Source organism: Littorina saxatilis, linkage group LG1, assembly GCF_037325665.1.
Source record: "Littorina saxatilis isolate snail1 linkage group LG1, US_GU_Lsax_2.0, whole genome shotgun sequence".
Classification (NCBI taxonomy): domain Eukaryota; kingdom Metazoa; phylum Mollusca; class Gastropoda; order Littorinimorpha; family Littorinidae; genus Littorina; species Littorina saxatilis.
The window spans coordinates 43,009,505-43,024,608 of NC_090245.1; the positions used below are offsets into that span (position 1 = coordinate 43,009,505).

Below are 15,104 nucleotides of genomic sequence, written 5' to 3' on the forward strand. Positions count from 1 at the left end.
GCTGGCAATTGTTGTGTTTTTAAAGAGTTATAACTGTTTCATTGAAAATCATAGATAATAAAACATGCAAACTGTTAATTATTTGCACTCAAGAGAAATAGAAAATCACAAGAAGAAGATTATTGCATCATTTGGTGATTAGAAGATGAATCCTAAAGTAAGCAATTTCGCTCATTTCTCCTTAAAAACTTTTTATCCACACGCCAGTGTAAGTGCGAGAACCACTTGAGTGAGACTTAAAAGCATCAAATTTAATTACAGCGCGTCAAAAATTATACAAACAGATTAATGTATACACCAGTAATGCACTTACCAGTTAAGGGAAAGTAACGTTGCGCACAAAAGAAAATATTAGCTCCCAAACATTGCCTCCACGCACAATGTAAGGTATGGACTTAAAACAATGGCCGCAAGAACCGAGGGAACCGTGTTTTTGACTCACTTCGGGAACCCAATCCTCTCAAATTCGTTCGTGTGCACACTATTGAAGCAACAGAATATGAATCAAGTTTACTTACCACTGATATCTCTCGTCTGAAGCTGGATATATCCAAAGAAATATGACAGAAAAGCACTTCAAATCGGTGTCAGAGAGCAAGCGAACAACAACGTAGTACGGGATGATGGCTGACAATCGCGCCAGGTCACGCTGACCGAGCGCGGTACCCCAAGAGTTCACGCGAGCGGCCTCCGCTTCGCATCTCTTCAATGTACTGAACTCCAAAAGAAACGCAAGTTAAGAGTTATTTAAGGTTTTGTTAAAATTCATGCACTAAAGGTGGGTTTCAGGGGAAAATTCTGCACGAGCATGAGTTAGCATAGTGTCCTGCACGTAGCCTGTGAAAATCACGTGTGCAGCGCCCAGAGTGCGCTCTCTGCAGCGTGCTGAAGATTGAGACTGTTTTTCGCTCGCGCAGCCCACACAAAAGCTGCCAGACCGGATTTTTTTCGTTAACAGTACTCAGCTCACACAAGGAACAAAAACCTGTCTCCGTCCACTGTCTGAAATCAGCCATTTGTACAGTAGAAGCATGCCAAGACTGAGCGCCATTGACCGGGAGAGAGCAATCGGGCAATTGCAAGCTGGAAATCGCCCAGCTGCCATTGCAAATGTCATGGGCGTGGCAACCTCGACCATCTGTCGTCTGTGGACCCGATTCCAAGCCAGCGGCAGCACCCGGGATGGCGCTAGAAGCGGACGACCTCGTGTGACTACTGCTCGCCAGGACCGGGTCATCTACCCTCAGCACCTGCGCCAACCGTTCCTCCCGGCTACAGAAACCTCCAGGAACACCGTTGGAACCCATGGCGCTCCCATCTCGGGCACCACGACACGACGCCGGCTGTCAGCCAACCACCTGTATTGCAGGCGCCCTGCTCGCCGCACATTGCTTACTGCACAGCACAGGCAGCAGCGACTGCAGTGGGGACATCAACACCTCATCAACACGGCCGCATCAGGGTGTGGCGAAGACGCAACCAGAGGTACGCCGCCAACAACATCCTGCAACACAACGCCTGGGGAGGCCCCAGCGTCATGATCTGGGGTGGGATAGGCCTCAACCGTCTTGTGGGCCCCGTGGTCTTCCAAGGCATCGGCCCTTGGCGCGGAAACGGCGTGAATGCACAGCGGTACATCAACCAGGTCCTGGGACCCACAGTCGTGCCGTACTTCCAACTCCACGGCAACCTTACCTTTCAGCAGGACAACGCTCGCCCCCACACCGCGAGGGCCACCACGGCCTTCCTGGAGCAGAACAACATCAGGGTGATGCCCTGGCCCTCCCTGAGCCCGGATATGAATCCCATTGAACACTTATAGGACATTTTGCAAAGGGAGCTGAATGCCTTCCAGCCGAGGCCAACAACCGCACCCCAGTTGGAGCAGGCCATCAGGCAAATCTGGACCACCATCAACATGGCCACTGTCAACCGCCTGGTGCGCTCCATGAGAGCCAGATGTCAGGCCCTTGTCAACGCCAATGGGGGACACACGCGTTACTGAGCCTGGCGGTGAGAACTTTCTTTCGGTAACGTATTTTTGTTAGTGACAATCAAAGAACATTGCCCCAAGATGCTTTGTACCAATTTTCGTGAAATTCGTTCGATTCGATCTCGTCAAAATGAAATGCCAAAGAATGAGATTAAATTTCTTGAAATTTCAACTTGCGTTTCTTTTGGAGTTCAGTATATGTCTCTGGTTTCAGACTGCGACGAGTGGTGAAAAGTGGTGAAACAGTTTTCCCATAGCGCATAACATGCGCAGTCTCGTGTCAATGATAACTGATTACTAATGCTGCTGAAACACTGCAGTGTGAAAAACCGGATGATTGATAGCACGAAACGAAGGCTGTACAGTTAGATTTCTACAGTCCTCTCCTAACGATAGTGTTGATATTTTGGATGGTTGTACGTACACATGCCTTGACATTTGGCAGAACAAAAATAAAAACACTATAGATCGTGTTGGTGAAACCGTGTTCTTCGTATTTGCCTCCAAAGTCAACAGCATGAGAGCGGTGTCTCTTTTAATGGCCGCCTTGCTGGTCGCGTTGACAAGTACAGCTGAAGCGGACGACGGGGCTGTTTATCGGCACCAACTGGAAGTCTTGAGAACGTGGTTGCTTAGCAACTACAGTGAACGTTTTGTCCCATATAAAAGCGCCGGAGAATCTTTTTCTGTGGTCATTAATTTTAACCTGATCGCTATTCGGGAGCTAAACTCTGCAGAGCAGGTAGGGTTTTCATTCTTTTTGTTAATACGTTGATGCTGATTTATTTTTCTGACAAAATACCTGATACAGTGAACAATTACGCACGCACGCACGCACGCACGCACGCACGCACGCACGCACTCGAACACACACACGCATGCACACACGCACACACGCACGCACACACGCACGCACCCCTGCCCCCCTCACACACACTCACACACACACACACACACACACACACACACACACACACACACACACACACACGCGCGAAAAATTAGAAGCGATATGGTCAACCCAAACTAAGCTTTTCTCAGTCTTTAAGCTTGCAGTCGTTGCCTCTTTTTACATTTAGTCAAGTTTTGACTAAATGTTTTAACATAGAGGGGGAATCGAGACGAGGGTCGTGGTGTGTGTATGTGTGTGTGTGTGTGTCTGTGTGTGTGTGTGTGTGTGTAGAGCGATTCAGACTAAACTACTGGACCGATCTTTATGACATTTTACATGAGAGTTCCTGGGAATAATATTCCCGGATGTTTTTTTCTTTTTTTCGATAAATACCCTGGATGACGTCATATCCGGCTTTTTGTAAAAGTTGAGGCGGCATTGTCACACCCTCATTTTTCCATCAAATTGACTGAAATTTTGGCAAAGCAATCTTCGACAAAGGCCGGACTTTGGTATTGCATTTCAGCTTGGTGGCTTAAAAATAATGAATGAGTTCGGTCATTAAAAATCGGAAACTTGTAATTAAAATTATTGTTTTATTAAACGATCCAAACAATTCCATCTTATTCTTCGTCATTTTCTGATTCCAAAAACATATACATATGTTTTATGTGGATTACAAACAAGCTCTGAAAATTAAAAAGATGAAAATTATGATTAAGATTAATTTTTCGAAATCGATTTTAAAACAATTTCATCTTATTCCTTGTCGGTCCCTGATTCCAAAAACATATAGATATGATATGTTTGGATTAAAGACAAACTGAGTAAGCTAAAAAAAAAAATAGAGATACAGAAAAGCGTGTTATCCTGCTCAGTGCGACCGCTACCGCACTATTGTGGCTTGTCGATTTCACTGTCTTTGCCACGAGCGGTGGACTGACGAAACTACGAGTATGCGGTCTTGGTGAAAAAAGCAGTGCGTTCACTTTCATTCTGTGAGTTCGACAACTTGACTAAATGTTGTTATTTCGCCTTACGCGACTTGTTTACATTTAGTCAAGTTTTGACTAAATGTTTTAACGTAGAGGGGGGAATCGAGACGAGGGTCGTGGTGTATGTGTGTCTGTGTGTCTGTGTGTGTGTGTTTGTATAGCGATTCAGAGAAAACTACTAGACCGATCTTCATTCATTTTTTGATAAATGTCTTTAATGACGTCATATCCGGCTTTTCGTGAAAGTTGAGGCGGCACTGTCACGCTCTCATTTTTCAACCAAATTGGTTTAAATTTTGGTCGAGTAATTTTCGACAAAGCCCGGACTTTGGTATTGCATTTCATCTTGGAGGCTTAAAAATTAATTAATGAGTTTGCTCATTAAAGTTGTCATTAAAATCGATTTTTCGCAAACAGACTTAAAATTGATTGCATCGTATTCTGCATCACATTCTGAATCTAAAAATATATACATATGTCATGTTTACTCTTAAAATGTTATCACAATTAACGAAAATAGATTAATTAGTCTTACGATTAAAATTAAAGAAATCGATCCAAAAATGATTTCATCTTATTCTTTATCATTTCCTGATTAAAAAAACATATAGATATGATAGGTTGTATTCAAAACAAGCTCAGAAAGTTAACAAGAATACAGAAAAGCGCGCTTTCCTGCTTAGCACAATACGCTACCGCGCTACTCTGGCGTGTCAATTACACTGCGTTTTACACGTGGGAGGTGAGCGATTTCCTTCTCGCGGGGATTGACGAAGCTGTATTGTCTTGGTGAAAAAATACAGTGCGTTCAGTTTCATTCCGTGAGTTCGACAGCTTGACTAAATGTAGTAATTTCGCCTTACGCGACTTGTTTCTTTGTGTACTTGAGTGCTACAAGGTAAGACTGCGCGACAGGGAATGAACCAACATTATCAGCTTTTAACTTACCGTTTTCTTCGTTACATATCTTATCGTTTTAACTCACTTTGCCTATTGAGTGTTACATGGATGAGATCATGCAGGTTCTGTCCACACTGGCGTACATGACGGTGTACTGGGTAGACCCAGACCTAGTGTGGGACCCATCAGAGGCGGGGTCACCTGGCGAAGGCGTGAAGATTCTGCAGCTCACCTCCGACGACATCTGGACCCCCAAGATCGTCCTGCTCAACAGGGCGGAGGAAAACCAGGTACGGCCGGGACTGGATGTTTAAATTGTCGTCAGTTGTTTTTTTCATATTTAATTTTCACTGGTTAAAGGCGTCAAAGGATTCACTTTTCTCAGGGACAATTTTTCCAGATATTTCCAGATATTTGGTCTGTGTCATCTGTTGGTTTATGCAGTGCCGTTGTTTTGTCAGTGATTCTAATTTCTTTCTGTTCTATCGTCTTTCTTTTTCGTTTTTGTGTGTACTTGTCTTTTAGTGCCTGAAGAAGACCAATAGGTCGAAACGTCGCCGTTATTTGTTCCATGTTCGTCATTTTAACGTAAGTACAGTTTGTTTGTTTGTTTGTTCGTTTATGGGCTGAAACTCCCACGGCTTTTACGTGTATGACCGTTTTTACCCCGCCATTTAGGCAGCCATACGCCGCTTTCGGAGGAAGCATGCTGGGTATTTTCGTGTTTCTATAACCCACCGAACTCTGACATGGATTACAGGATCTTTTTCGTGCGCACTTGGTCTTGTGCTTGCGTGTACACACGGGGGTGTTCGGACACCGAGGAGAGTCTGCACACAAAGTTGACTCTGAGAAATAAATCTCTCGCCGAACGTGGGGACGAACTCACGCTGACAGCAGCCGACTGGATACAAATCCAGCGCGCTACCGACTGAGCTACATCCCCGCCCTTGTAAGTACAGTGATTTTTGGTCTTTTTGTTTATCAGATATCGGCAGAAAGTGACGGCTGAATTTTCAACTGACTTTTCAACAGTACTGTACCTACGAATTGTGGAGATAAAAACAGTGCAAATAGTATGGTTCATATCATGAATTGGCTGTGGGTGGAGTGGATCGGAGGATGGGGATGAGGAGGAGTTTGTTGCATTCACTAGGTGTTCGTTCGTTTACTCGTTTGTGCCTTCGTCAATATGTACTCAAATCGCATGATTAGCTCAGAAGATACGAAATTAATCTTTTCCTTCACGAAAACCACTGACCCCACAAAATAAAGGCAGTATCTCAGTTCCTAGAAGACCAAAATAACCCAGATTTGCTTCACGCACCCTTCAAACCCGACCACACCCCCTGTGACTGTTGGTTGTTCCCCGTCTTAAAGAACAGACTCGATGCCAGGAACTTTCATCGCATCAGGGTCTCATAACATCTGTTTAATCAGAGCTCTAATTAAGCCATCCCCAAAAAGGACTATTGGAAAGTCTTTCTTGACTGTCTCAGGCGCTTGCAACGTTGCATCTAAGCTAAGTAAGAGGAGAGTATATATTTCTAACTTCTAAGGAATGCTATTATCTGGTCCAAAATACTTCAAATAGTTTGAAATCTGATAATTTTATAATTTTGTTTGGATCATACATCGTAGTTACAAGCCAAAGCTAAACGTAATGCTTGCTATATCATCTTTTTATCATACAGGTAATCCAACAGTATGACGTGGTAACTGTTGTGAGTCCGGGCTACTGCACTGCCGAGCTGCCCATCAGACTGGACACCACCTGCCAGGAGGACGTCACAAAGTACCCATTCGACACACAGGTGTGTCAAGTAAGTACACATCCACCCACACGCGGTGGATATGCATTAGGATCTGACAGGAGGATGTTGCACAAAGGTTCTCCTCAATCTATACCACGCGAGGGACGAAGTATCAGCGCATATCACAGCACTTCTGCAACCCAACACACTCAGGTAGTATTGATAGACTTGTGAGCCAGGCGAAAGCACAGCGACCATTAAATAACTTTATACAACTCCTGCAATGCAACCGAGGGGTGGATTAAATCTAGTTGATTATTTTTAGACAAGTGAGAAATTAGAACGAACTACTTTGATTAAACCCAAAAATCACACGTGGATTATTCGAAGTAAGAATAAAGAGGGCTAAAAAATAATCAACACTAGAATACGTACACTGTTGACTCATGGGTTTTATGAATTTTCTTCTCTTATTCTTTTATAATTATTAATTAATGACCTATATGTGCTGATGACCAATTTAATTTCCTTTGTTGGATCAATAAAATGTTATGAGTTATGAGTTAAGTTATGAGTTAATTTATTTTTAGAACATTTGAAACCCAGACGATTGGACCCTGTTGCGGAAGAATACGTACACTGTTGACTCAAAACTGAAACAACAATGGCTGACGTGTGTTAAAGACAAACTTCACTCAGACGCCAGCATGTGGTCTGCTTCCATCTTTTATTCAGCTAAAGTTCTCCTCCCCTTTCATACCATTCAAGGATAGGCCATTTACTGATAACGGTCAAAGGGAGCTAATCTACAACTGCCACATCTCTCTTTTCATAATGGAATTGAAACAGTTAAACAAATAAAGAATAATTAAATTTAAACATAATACTTGTTAGAACCTGCACTTAACAATTTCAAATTAAAATGTTAACCCACTGCTTTCCTTCATTAAAATAAGAAAAAAATTAGCACTTTAAACATGAAAAGAAAAACTTGCTTTGCAGTTAAACATAAGTAAACACTTTTCTTTAGCTTGTAATACTAAAATAAAATAAAAATTAACGAACAAACAAAGTTTCATTCATCCTGTTCAATTTTCACTTCCTGAAATTGTTTGGTGTGAATGAAAATGTTTGTATGTCTGTATGTGTAAGTAATGTCAATACTTGAAAATACAATGTTTTGTTTATGCAAGGAAAAAAAAAAAAAGTCCAATTTCCTTGAAAATTGTTTTAAACGCGAGCGTTTTTAGTTCACTTGTTGTTTCTTCATGCCAATTAATCCTCTTTATACCGTGCTGGTAGCCTGACTTCACGACCTGAACGAGTGACTGTCACAGATTGTTCTTGAGATTTGACAGGCTGATTTGACTGGTCCTCTTGGATAGGAACTTGGTCAGTATCTTTGACACTTTCATGCTGGGAATGCTCGGTATCAGGTTGCACACTTGTCTCAGGGGCGCGCCTCAGCATGACACTGTTTCTGCGAAATGTGGCACCCTCTGGAGTGCGAACCACATAAGAACGTGGTGTTGGCGCTGCTGCTACAACGGTGGCTGGTCTCCACGTGCTGTCAGGTCTGGTCTGCATACGGACATTGTCCCCGGGGTGCAAGGTTGGGCGTGGCTGAGGTCTCGCTGACTTGTTGTAATCGCTTACTTGTCGTTCACGTGTTTTGGCTTTGGCACGCTGAACAACAGTCTGATCTGGTACGCAGGGAGTGAGGTGAGCGTCAGTTACTGGAAGTGTTGTTCTCAGTCTGCGGTTCATCAGGAGCTGTGCTGGTGAAAAACTGTCTGGAAATGGCGTGTTTCTGTACTGAAGCAGTGCTATGTAGGGGTCTTGTCCACTGGCCTGCGCTTTCTTGAGCATGTCCTTCATTGTCTGAACACTTCTCTCGGCCAACCCGTTTGCTTGCGGGTATCTTGGGCTAGACGTTGTATGCTGAAAACCCCATGTTTCTGCAAATTTGGCAAATGCAGAACAACTAAACTGAGGTCCATTGTCACTGATTAACTGCTTCGGAATCCCATACCGTGCAAAATGAGATTTCAGTTGTGTGATGATGTCTGGTCCTGTTGTGCCTTGTAGAAGTCCAACCTCAAAATACTTGCTATAGTAGTCAACAAGTATCAAAAATTGTTTTCCGTTGAAATCAAGGATATCAGTTCCCAGTTTCTCCCAAGGCAAGGACGGTTCTTCATGGGGAATCAATGGTTCTTTCTGTTGAGCATTTTGAAACTCGCCACAAACTGAACAATTAGCTACAGTCTGCTTTATCTGACTTGACATGCCTGGCCAGAAAATCACTTCTTTGGCTGCTGCCAAACTTTTGTCTCTCCCAAGATGACCTTCATGTACTCGCATCAGCATTTCTCTTCGAAGTGCATTTGGGACGATTATTTGTTCTCCCACTTCTGACACCATGTTAAAGACAAACTTCACTCAGACGCCAGCATGTGGTCTGCTTCCATCTTTTATTCAGCTCAAGTTCTCCTCTCCTTTCATACCATTCAAGGATAGGCCATTTACTGATAACGGTCAAAGGGAGCTAATCTACAACTGCCACAACGTGTATGCCTAGTCGACAGACAATGCCATTTGCTTTGTGTGTGTTTTTGTTGTTGCTTACTGTACATGACATACATTACGTGTAAAATCCAGTTCTTTAACAGGCAACAAACCTTGCAAATTTCCAGAAGCTGCAATCTGAAGCGACCTATCTCTGATTCTAGCAGACGATCTCTCCAATGTTTAACACAAAATCAGCAAACTCTCCTGTCACATAGAACGTCCATTATATAGTGCAATGTCGAAATGAAGTTACCGGTCTGAAACATTTAGTCGTTTCTTCTGAGACAATCCTTGTTCTCTTATCATCTACAGATTTACCGCAGTCTTCACCACGCGAATTCACGACAGTCAGACTTTCGAACATGTATACAATCTACGTAGGCAAGTATGATACGTCATGACGTCATAGGATTCCTAGCATATTGACGTAATGCTAAACATCCGGTTATCCCGAGTTTTCTCCGTAATACATGTCCGTGGGTTTTTCAATGTTCGGTTATTTCCGTGGCTTCATGCGAAAAGGGAACCGTCGTCTGCAATCAACGACATGGACCATTCTGGTCCTTGCTGCTGACAAAAACATGATTTTAACACAGAATGTAATGTCAGAATAGCTATATAAACGCTATTGTGTTTTAATCGTAGCAATGGGGTCCGATATTTAGACCAGACAAGTATAATGCCGACGAGTCGAAGACTAAGAATAAAGTAAAAGAATAGGGACTATTTGAATGACGCGCATTTGACACTCTGAGTGATTAGGCTGAAATGAAATTGCCTACAAAATGTCGTCTGCATGACTGCATGTTCGACCCGTGTTGGTCGTTGTATAAATAGCTTAAACAATGACAACTCGTTGATTACTGGAAAATAAACCACTCGTGGGTATTTGCAGCCGCTTGGTAATTCACGAGTGTGCTCTATATGACCAACTTTAGCTCTCTTCTACTGTGTTTGCATCTCACCAACCTGAATTTTTCGTGCGTTTTTCAGATCATCTTTGGTTCATTTTACTACTATGACGGGCTCAACGTCTCTGCAACAGTTATTGACGTCCCTCTTAACCAGCTCTTCAAAGTGTCTGGGGAATGGGAAGTCATGGACATTACTGTCAACCCTCGCAACATCAGCAAAGACATCATTACCTACAAGTTCGTAGAGTTCAACGTCACCTTGCGGCGGCGTTTCCTCTTCTACCTGTTCACCGTCATCTTCCCCATGGTTGTGCTGTCTGTCACGGGGGCCTGTGGCTTTCTGCTGCCTCTGGAATGCGGAGAGAAAGTGTCTTTTCAGGTAAAAGTCTGCCGTTGCAAAGCGTCTGTTCGAAAGTTGAATTGTTCACTTGTAAGTTTGATGGGTAGTATCGGTTAGTGTCATGGAGTCTTTCTTTTGGTGGTTTCACACAATCGGATGAATTCTATATACGTGAGAAAGACCACCCATGTAATAACTAAACCATGTCTTAACACGTGTGTATATCATGCAAATGAGATCAACGGGTCAGGCTATGAGGTCAACGGGTGAAGCATATACACATGCGCAGCCTGACGGCGTCGTTATACCATCATCAACGGATCTCGTGTGGAAGAAAACTCTGTCACATGACAAGTTCAGAATTGCAGGTAATCACAATGCCATGCTAGTGTTATTAACTCCAGCAAAGCATTGCGAGTAGACAAAGAAAATACTGATTTATCGTGTCTGTCTCATGTTTGTATATCACTCTTATGGCTACAAGTAGCATAGAGAATCACCAAAATGGCAATCCTCAGTTTTTCAAAAGACCCCTTAACCGAGTCATCTTCGCTATTGTGTAATGCGTGAGAAACAATGTTCACTCTCGTTCACATGTCGCAAAGTACTTCTTCTTCGTCGTCGTCGTCGTTCGCTCAGACAGGCACTCCGGTCCTCCTGGCAAATGCTGCTGTACGTCGAAGGGTTTCCACAAGGCCGTAGAGCTTGTCCTACACTGGTGGTCAGCAGGCCTAATTCTGCTCTTAGGGTTTGATGGGTTGGACATTTCTGCAGGTTATGTTCCACTGTCATGATTCAATTGGTGCACACTGGCACGCAGAGTATTCTCAACCGTATCAGGACAATTCCCCCCCGGACATACCCCCCCTGGAGTTTTCCCCCCCCCCCCGAAAATCCCCCCCTGGACAACTCCCCCCTAGGACAACCCCCCCCCCCCCCTAGGATAACTCCCCCCGGGTAAATTTCTTCCCTAGACAATACCCCCCTAGGACAACCTCCCCCTCCCCACACCAATACCCCCCCCCCCCCCCGTCTCCCCTTCCCACCCCCCAAAAAAAATCAATTTCACAAGTGATTATTATTGTTAACTTTCTTCCCTTTCTGCGGATCATAGAAATCATCAGTGAGCATTCATCAGTATTTTAGAACTCAGATTGCTGCCCTGGGTTTTGCTCATCAGTGAGTATAAATTAGTATTTTAAAGCTCAGAGGTGTTATATAAAATGGATTATTGGCTCACGTAAGTGTAGCCTATGCGATGCTAACTTTTGTCTGTCTGTGCGTGTGTATGTGTGTGTGTATGTGATAGAAACTTTAACATTTGACTGAACACCGAAATACTAATTTTACCTGGTTATTATCCCAGCAACAGCTTCAAAGTATTGAAGCAATGATCAACATTTCGTCGGCACGTATGTAGTTAAAGTGTGTATCCAAAGAAAACGGGTGGTGGGGGGTTTTGGGGGGGGTAAAAACAGCTGACTGGTTTGTGTCGTGTGTGGTATGTAGACCAGGTCAGGGGTCAAGGTTAGGTCAGATCGCGTGAAGGATTGTGGTATAGGTACAGTTATCACTGAGCTGCAGTTCGCCGATTCGGAGAAGACAATTTCACATTGTTCGGTTTCGTAGCTCCAGAAAAATAGATAAAGAAGATACCAAAGGAGATTTCCTACAGATTAATCTGCACAGCGTGTTTCCAGTGTCTGCGCGAGGAAGCGCTGTCGAAAGCGCAGTGTCGATCTGGCCATCTGGCAGTCGTGTCCCCGAGTAAGTAGGCTACAGACAGACAGATCTAGATCTAGTGTCACCTATGCTTACTGTGTGTGTGTATGTGTGACGGAGTGATTGAGTTTGTGTTACTGTTTGTCGATTTCTTACGGGAGCCTTGAACGCTTCGCCTCTTGTTTTACTTAGACCTTGCTTCAGGATAGTAAACAATGGAGTTTAGTTTGACAACAAGAGGTGCTCGCTGCATTTTGTTTGAAAATCATGTCTACGTAAAACAAAAAGACTTAACCAAAAATGTTAGCTCACATGCGCCTTACTCTTCAAGTGTGATAACAACGATGATTGAAGAAACTATGATGAAATGAATACCCAGGGGGGTATTGTCCGGGGGGGGGAATAGACCCGGGGGGGAGAAGTCCCAGGGGGGAAATGTCCAGGGGGGGATTGTCTGGGGGAAAAAGTCCAGGGGGGTGAAGTCCGGGGGGGGGGGGAGGGGGGGGATTGTCCTAGAACACAATAGATCGAATTCTCTGAAAACACTTAACCCGGAACCTTTGAAACACAAAGAAAGAAATACATTTAATGGCGGAATTTTCTGAAGATGAGGTGCCTTAGGCGAGAGTTACCACTGTCCTGTTCTCAGTCTTATTATGGTTACTTGGTAAACTCTTGAGAGGTGGTAGAAGCTGTTTCTGCTGTTGTAGTGAGGATGTTGTTCGATCCCCCTTGTTTTCTGTGTCTAATAAGGTCTCCTGGTTACAGGTAGCCATCATGGTGTCCCTCGCGGTGTTCCTCACTTTTGTCAACGACGCCATGCCCAAGACATCATTGTCCATTTCCCGCCTGGCCATCTACGTGGATCTGCTCTTGCTGCAGAGTTGTCTGTCCTTCCTGGCCACGCTGACTGTGCTCAGGGGGCACCACCTGCGTCAGAGGCAGAACCAGAAAGACAGGGAACAATGTCGCAAGCCGGAGAAAGAACCGGGTATGTCAAAGGGAGCGGTAACAGCAAGTATTTAAGCCTACAAAAGTGTGAACTGTTTAAAGGGAAAGCGACATGAGAAGACATCTTGAAACTTGAAGCCAAAGTTGCATCACACACACACACACACACACACACACACACACACACACACACACAAAAACAAACAGTTTAGGGCTCGTGATCAGCTTTGATGATGTCACTAACACTCGCTTTGTTCGGATTTCTCACACAAACTTCACAAAATGGCGGCCTCCATGTAAGAACATTCAAGAATGAGCCGTGCCAACCCAATTTTCCGATAGCCACAATATAAAAAAAAAATTCTTCGGTCAACCATAGAAGGGATATCTATGGGTCAACTATGTAAGTACGACACCGCTAGGAGGGTGACATAGAGAAGGGCGGGAGGAATGTGAAGGATGAATACATGAGAGATTGTTTTTAAATGTACCAAGACTTTACTGAGATGCGTGAATGGATGCAGGAAAAGAAAGGGGGTATCACGAATGGTGAGAATCGGTCACCAGAAGCGAAAAATTACTTTCATATAAAAGTAGGTAAAGGTAACTGGTTTTATGGAGCTCTACTTGTGACATTTCTATTACTATATGGCTCTTATTCCGTCTTTTAAATTCTTGCTGTATAAAACGCCATATGGAAAGGACTGCTTGGAGAGAGAGGGAGGGGGGGGGGCGGGAAACATCAATTTGCTTGCTGTCTTGTTCACCATGGTTGTTTCTTTCTCTCTACAGTTGAGCAGGACATCGACAGGCCGAACAGCGTGACTATCCCAGATGAGCAAAAGTGGCAGACAGTGAAGGCCCATGGCAGAGACCTGCTGCGGTGTGTATGCAGCGCCATACGACGCATGTACTGCTGCTGCTGCTGCGTCCCTCGCACCCTCGACACCTTCTTCTTTGTCGTCTTCATGGCGGCGTCCTTGTTGTGTCCATTCCTCTTTGTGCTGCCCAAGCTGCCCTGGGAAGAACTGAACACCCAGTGACTGAGTCTCTTTCTACACGATGACACAAATTAGCTGTCACCGTGTCAGAAGGCTTGCCCTGATCCTCCAGACATGCCCAACCTTTGTGGACCAGAGAAAGGAGTTCTGACCAGAGATGGTGAACCTAAAGGAGAAACGGGGGGGTCCAGCGGAACCCCTGCGGCGAACTGCATACTTCATCTCATCAACAACCTTGACAGTCTAGCATGTCGATGGGAACGCAGAAAAAGAAAAAGAATTCCATAATCTATAATGTGAATGTATTAAGTAACCTACTATAGCCTTGGTGTTTGGGTGTGTGTGTGGTTTTTGTTTTACAGTCTTCTTCAAAAAAAAGAAACTCGTTGATGCCCGGGGAGTTCATTTTTGAACGCGACATATGTGTTGCGATTATCCTTCTGGCAGTTCTGATTTACCACATCGATGATCGCTCTCTTTCGGTCTGAAACTGTCGCAGACATTAAATGTATTTATTTTCCTTGTGCTTCAAAGGTGCCGGGTTAAGTGTTTTCAGAGGAGTCGGTCAAAATGTTGAAGCTCGATCTTCTCCATTGAAGACCATCTATGCTTCGGCAAGCTTGGAGTCATCCCAGTCACTGACATGCAAAGATGAGTCACAACATCAGTTATTTTTGTCTGCTGTCTTGTTTGTCTACCTGAAAGGCCGTGAATGTTTGGTATTGTTCTGAATTAAACGATCCAATAATGTCACCATGTTTGCCTTGCCGTTATCTTGAGTGTGTTTCCATTATTTACAGCACACACACACACACACACACACACACACACACACACACACACACACACACACGTGCAGACACTTACAATGACACACCAACTAACTGACACACTACAATATCACGAACATCACGTTCAGTCTGAGTCTGAGTCTGAGTCTGAGCCTCTCTCTCTCTCTCTCTCTCTCTCTCTCTCTCTCTCTCTCTCTCTCTCTCTCTCTCTCTCTCTCTCTCTCTCTCTCTCTCTCTCTCTCTCTCTCTCTCTCTCGCTCTCTCTCTCTCTCGCTCTCTC

The 15,104-nt window shown here is 44.2% G+C and overlaps 1 protein-coding gene across 1 annotated transcript; it reads left to right on the forward strand.

Annotated features, from left to right (window-relative positions):
* Positions 1 to 2,238: 2,238 nt before the first annotated feature.
* On the forward strand, positions 2,239 to 14,774 carry LOC138950543 (acetylcholine receptor subunit alpha-like). Its single transcript, XM_070322263.1, has 6 exons — positions 2,239 to 2,735; positions 4,903 to 5,070; positions 6,475 to 6,603; positions 10,099 to 10,398; positions 12,850 to 13,072; positions 13,825 to 14,774. The coding sequence occupies exons 1-6, from the start codon at positions 2,511 to 2,513 to the stop codon at positions 14,073 to 14,075; spliced, it is 1,296 nt and encodes a 431-aa protein (XP_070178364.1). The 5' UTR covers positions 2,239 to 2,510; the 3' UTR covers positions 14,076 to 14,774.
* Positions 14,775 to 15,104: the final 330 nt, after the last annotated feature.

Bases quoted from the DNA above. Each gene is read 5' to 3' on its own strand.
- LOC138950543 (XM_070322263.1), top strand. From the start codon at position 2,511: ATGAGAGCGGTGTCTCTTTTAATGGCCGCCTTGCTGGTCGCGTTGACA. The intron at 2,736-4,902 runs GTAGGGTTTTCA...GAGATCATGCAG, and splicing joins AGCTAAACTCTGCAGAGCAG to GTTCTGTCCACACTGGCGTA. The intron at 5,071-6,474 runs GTACGGCCGGGA...TTTATCATACAG, and splicing joins ACAGGGCGGAGGAAAACCAG to GTAATCCAACAGTATGACGT.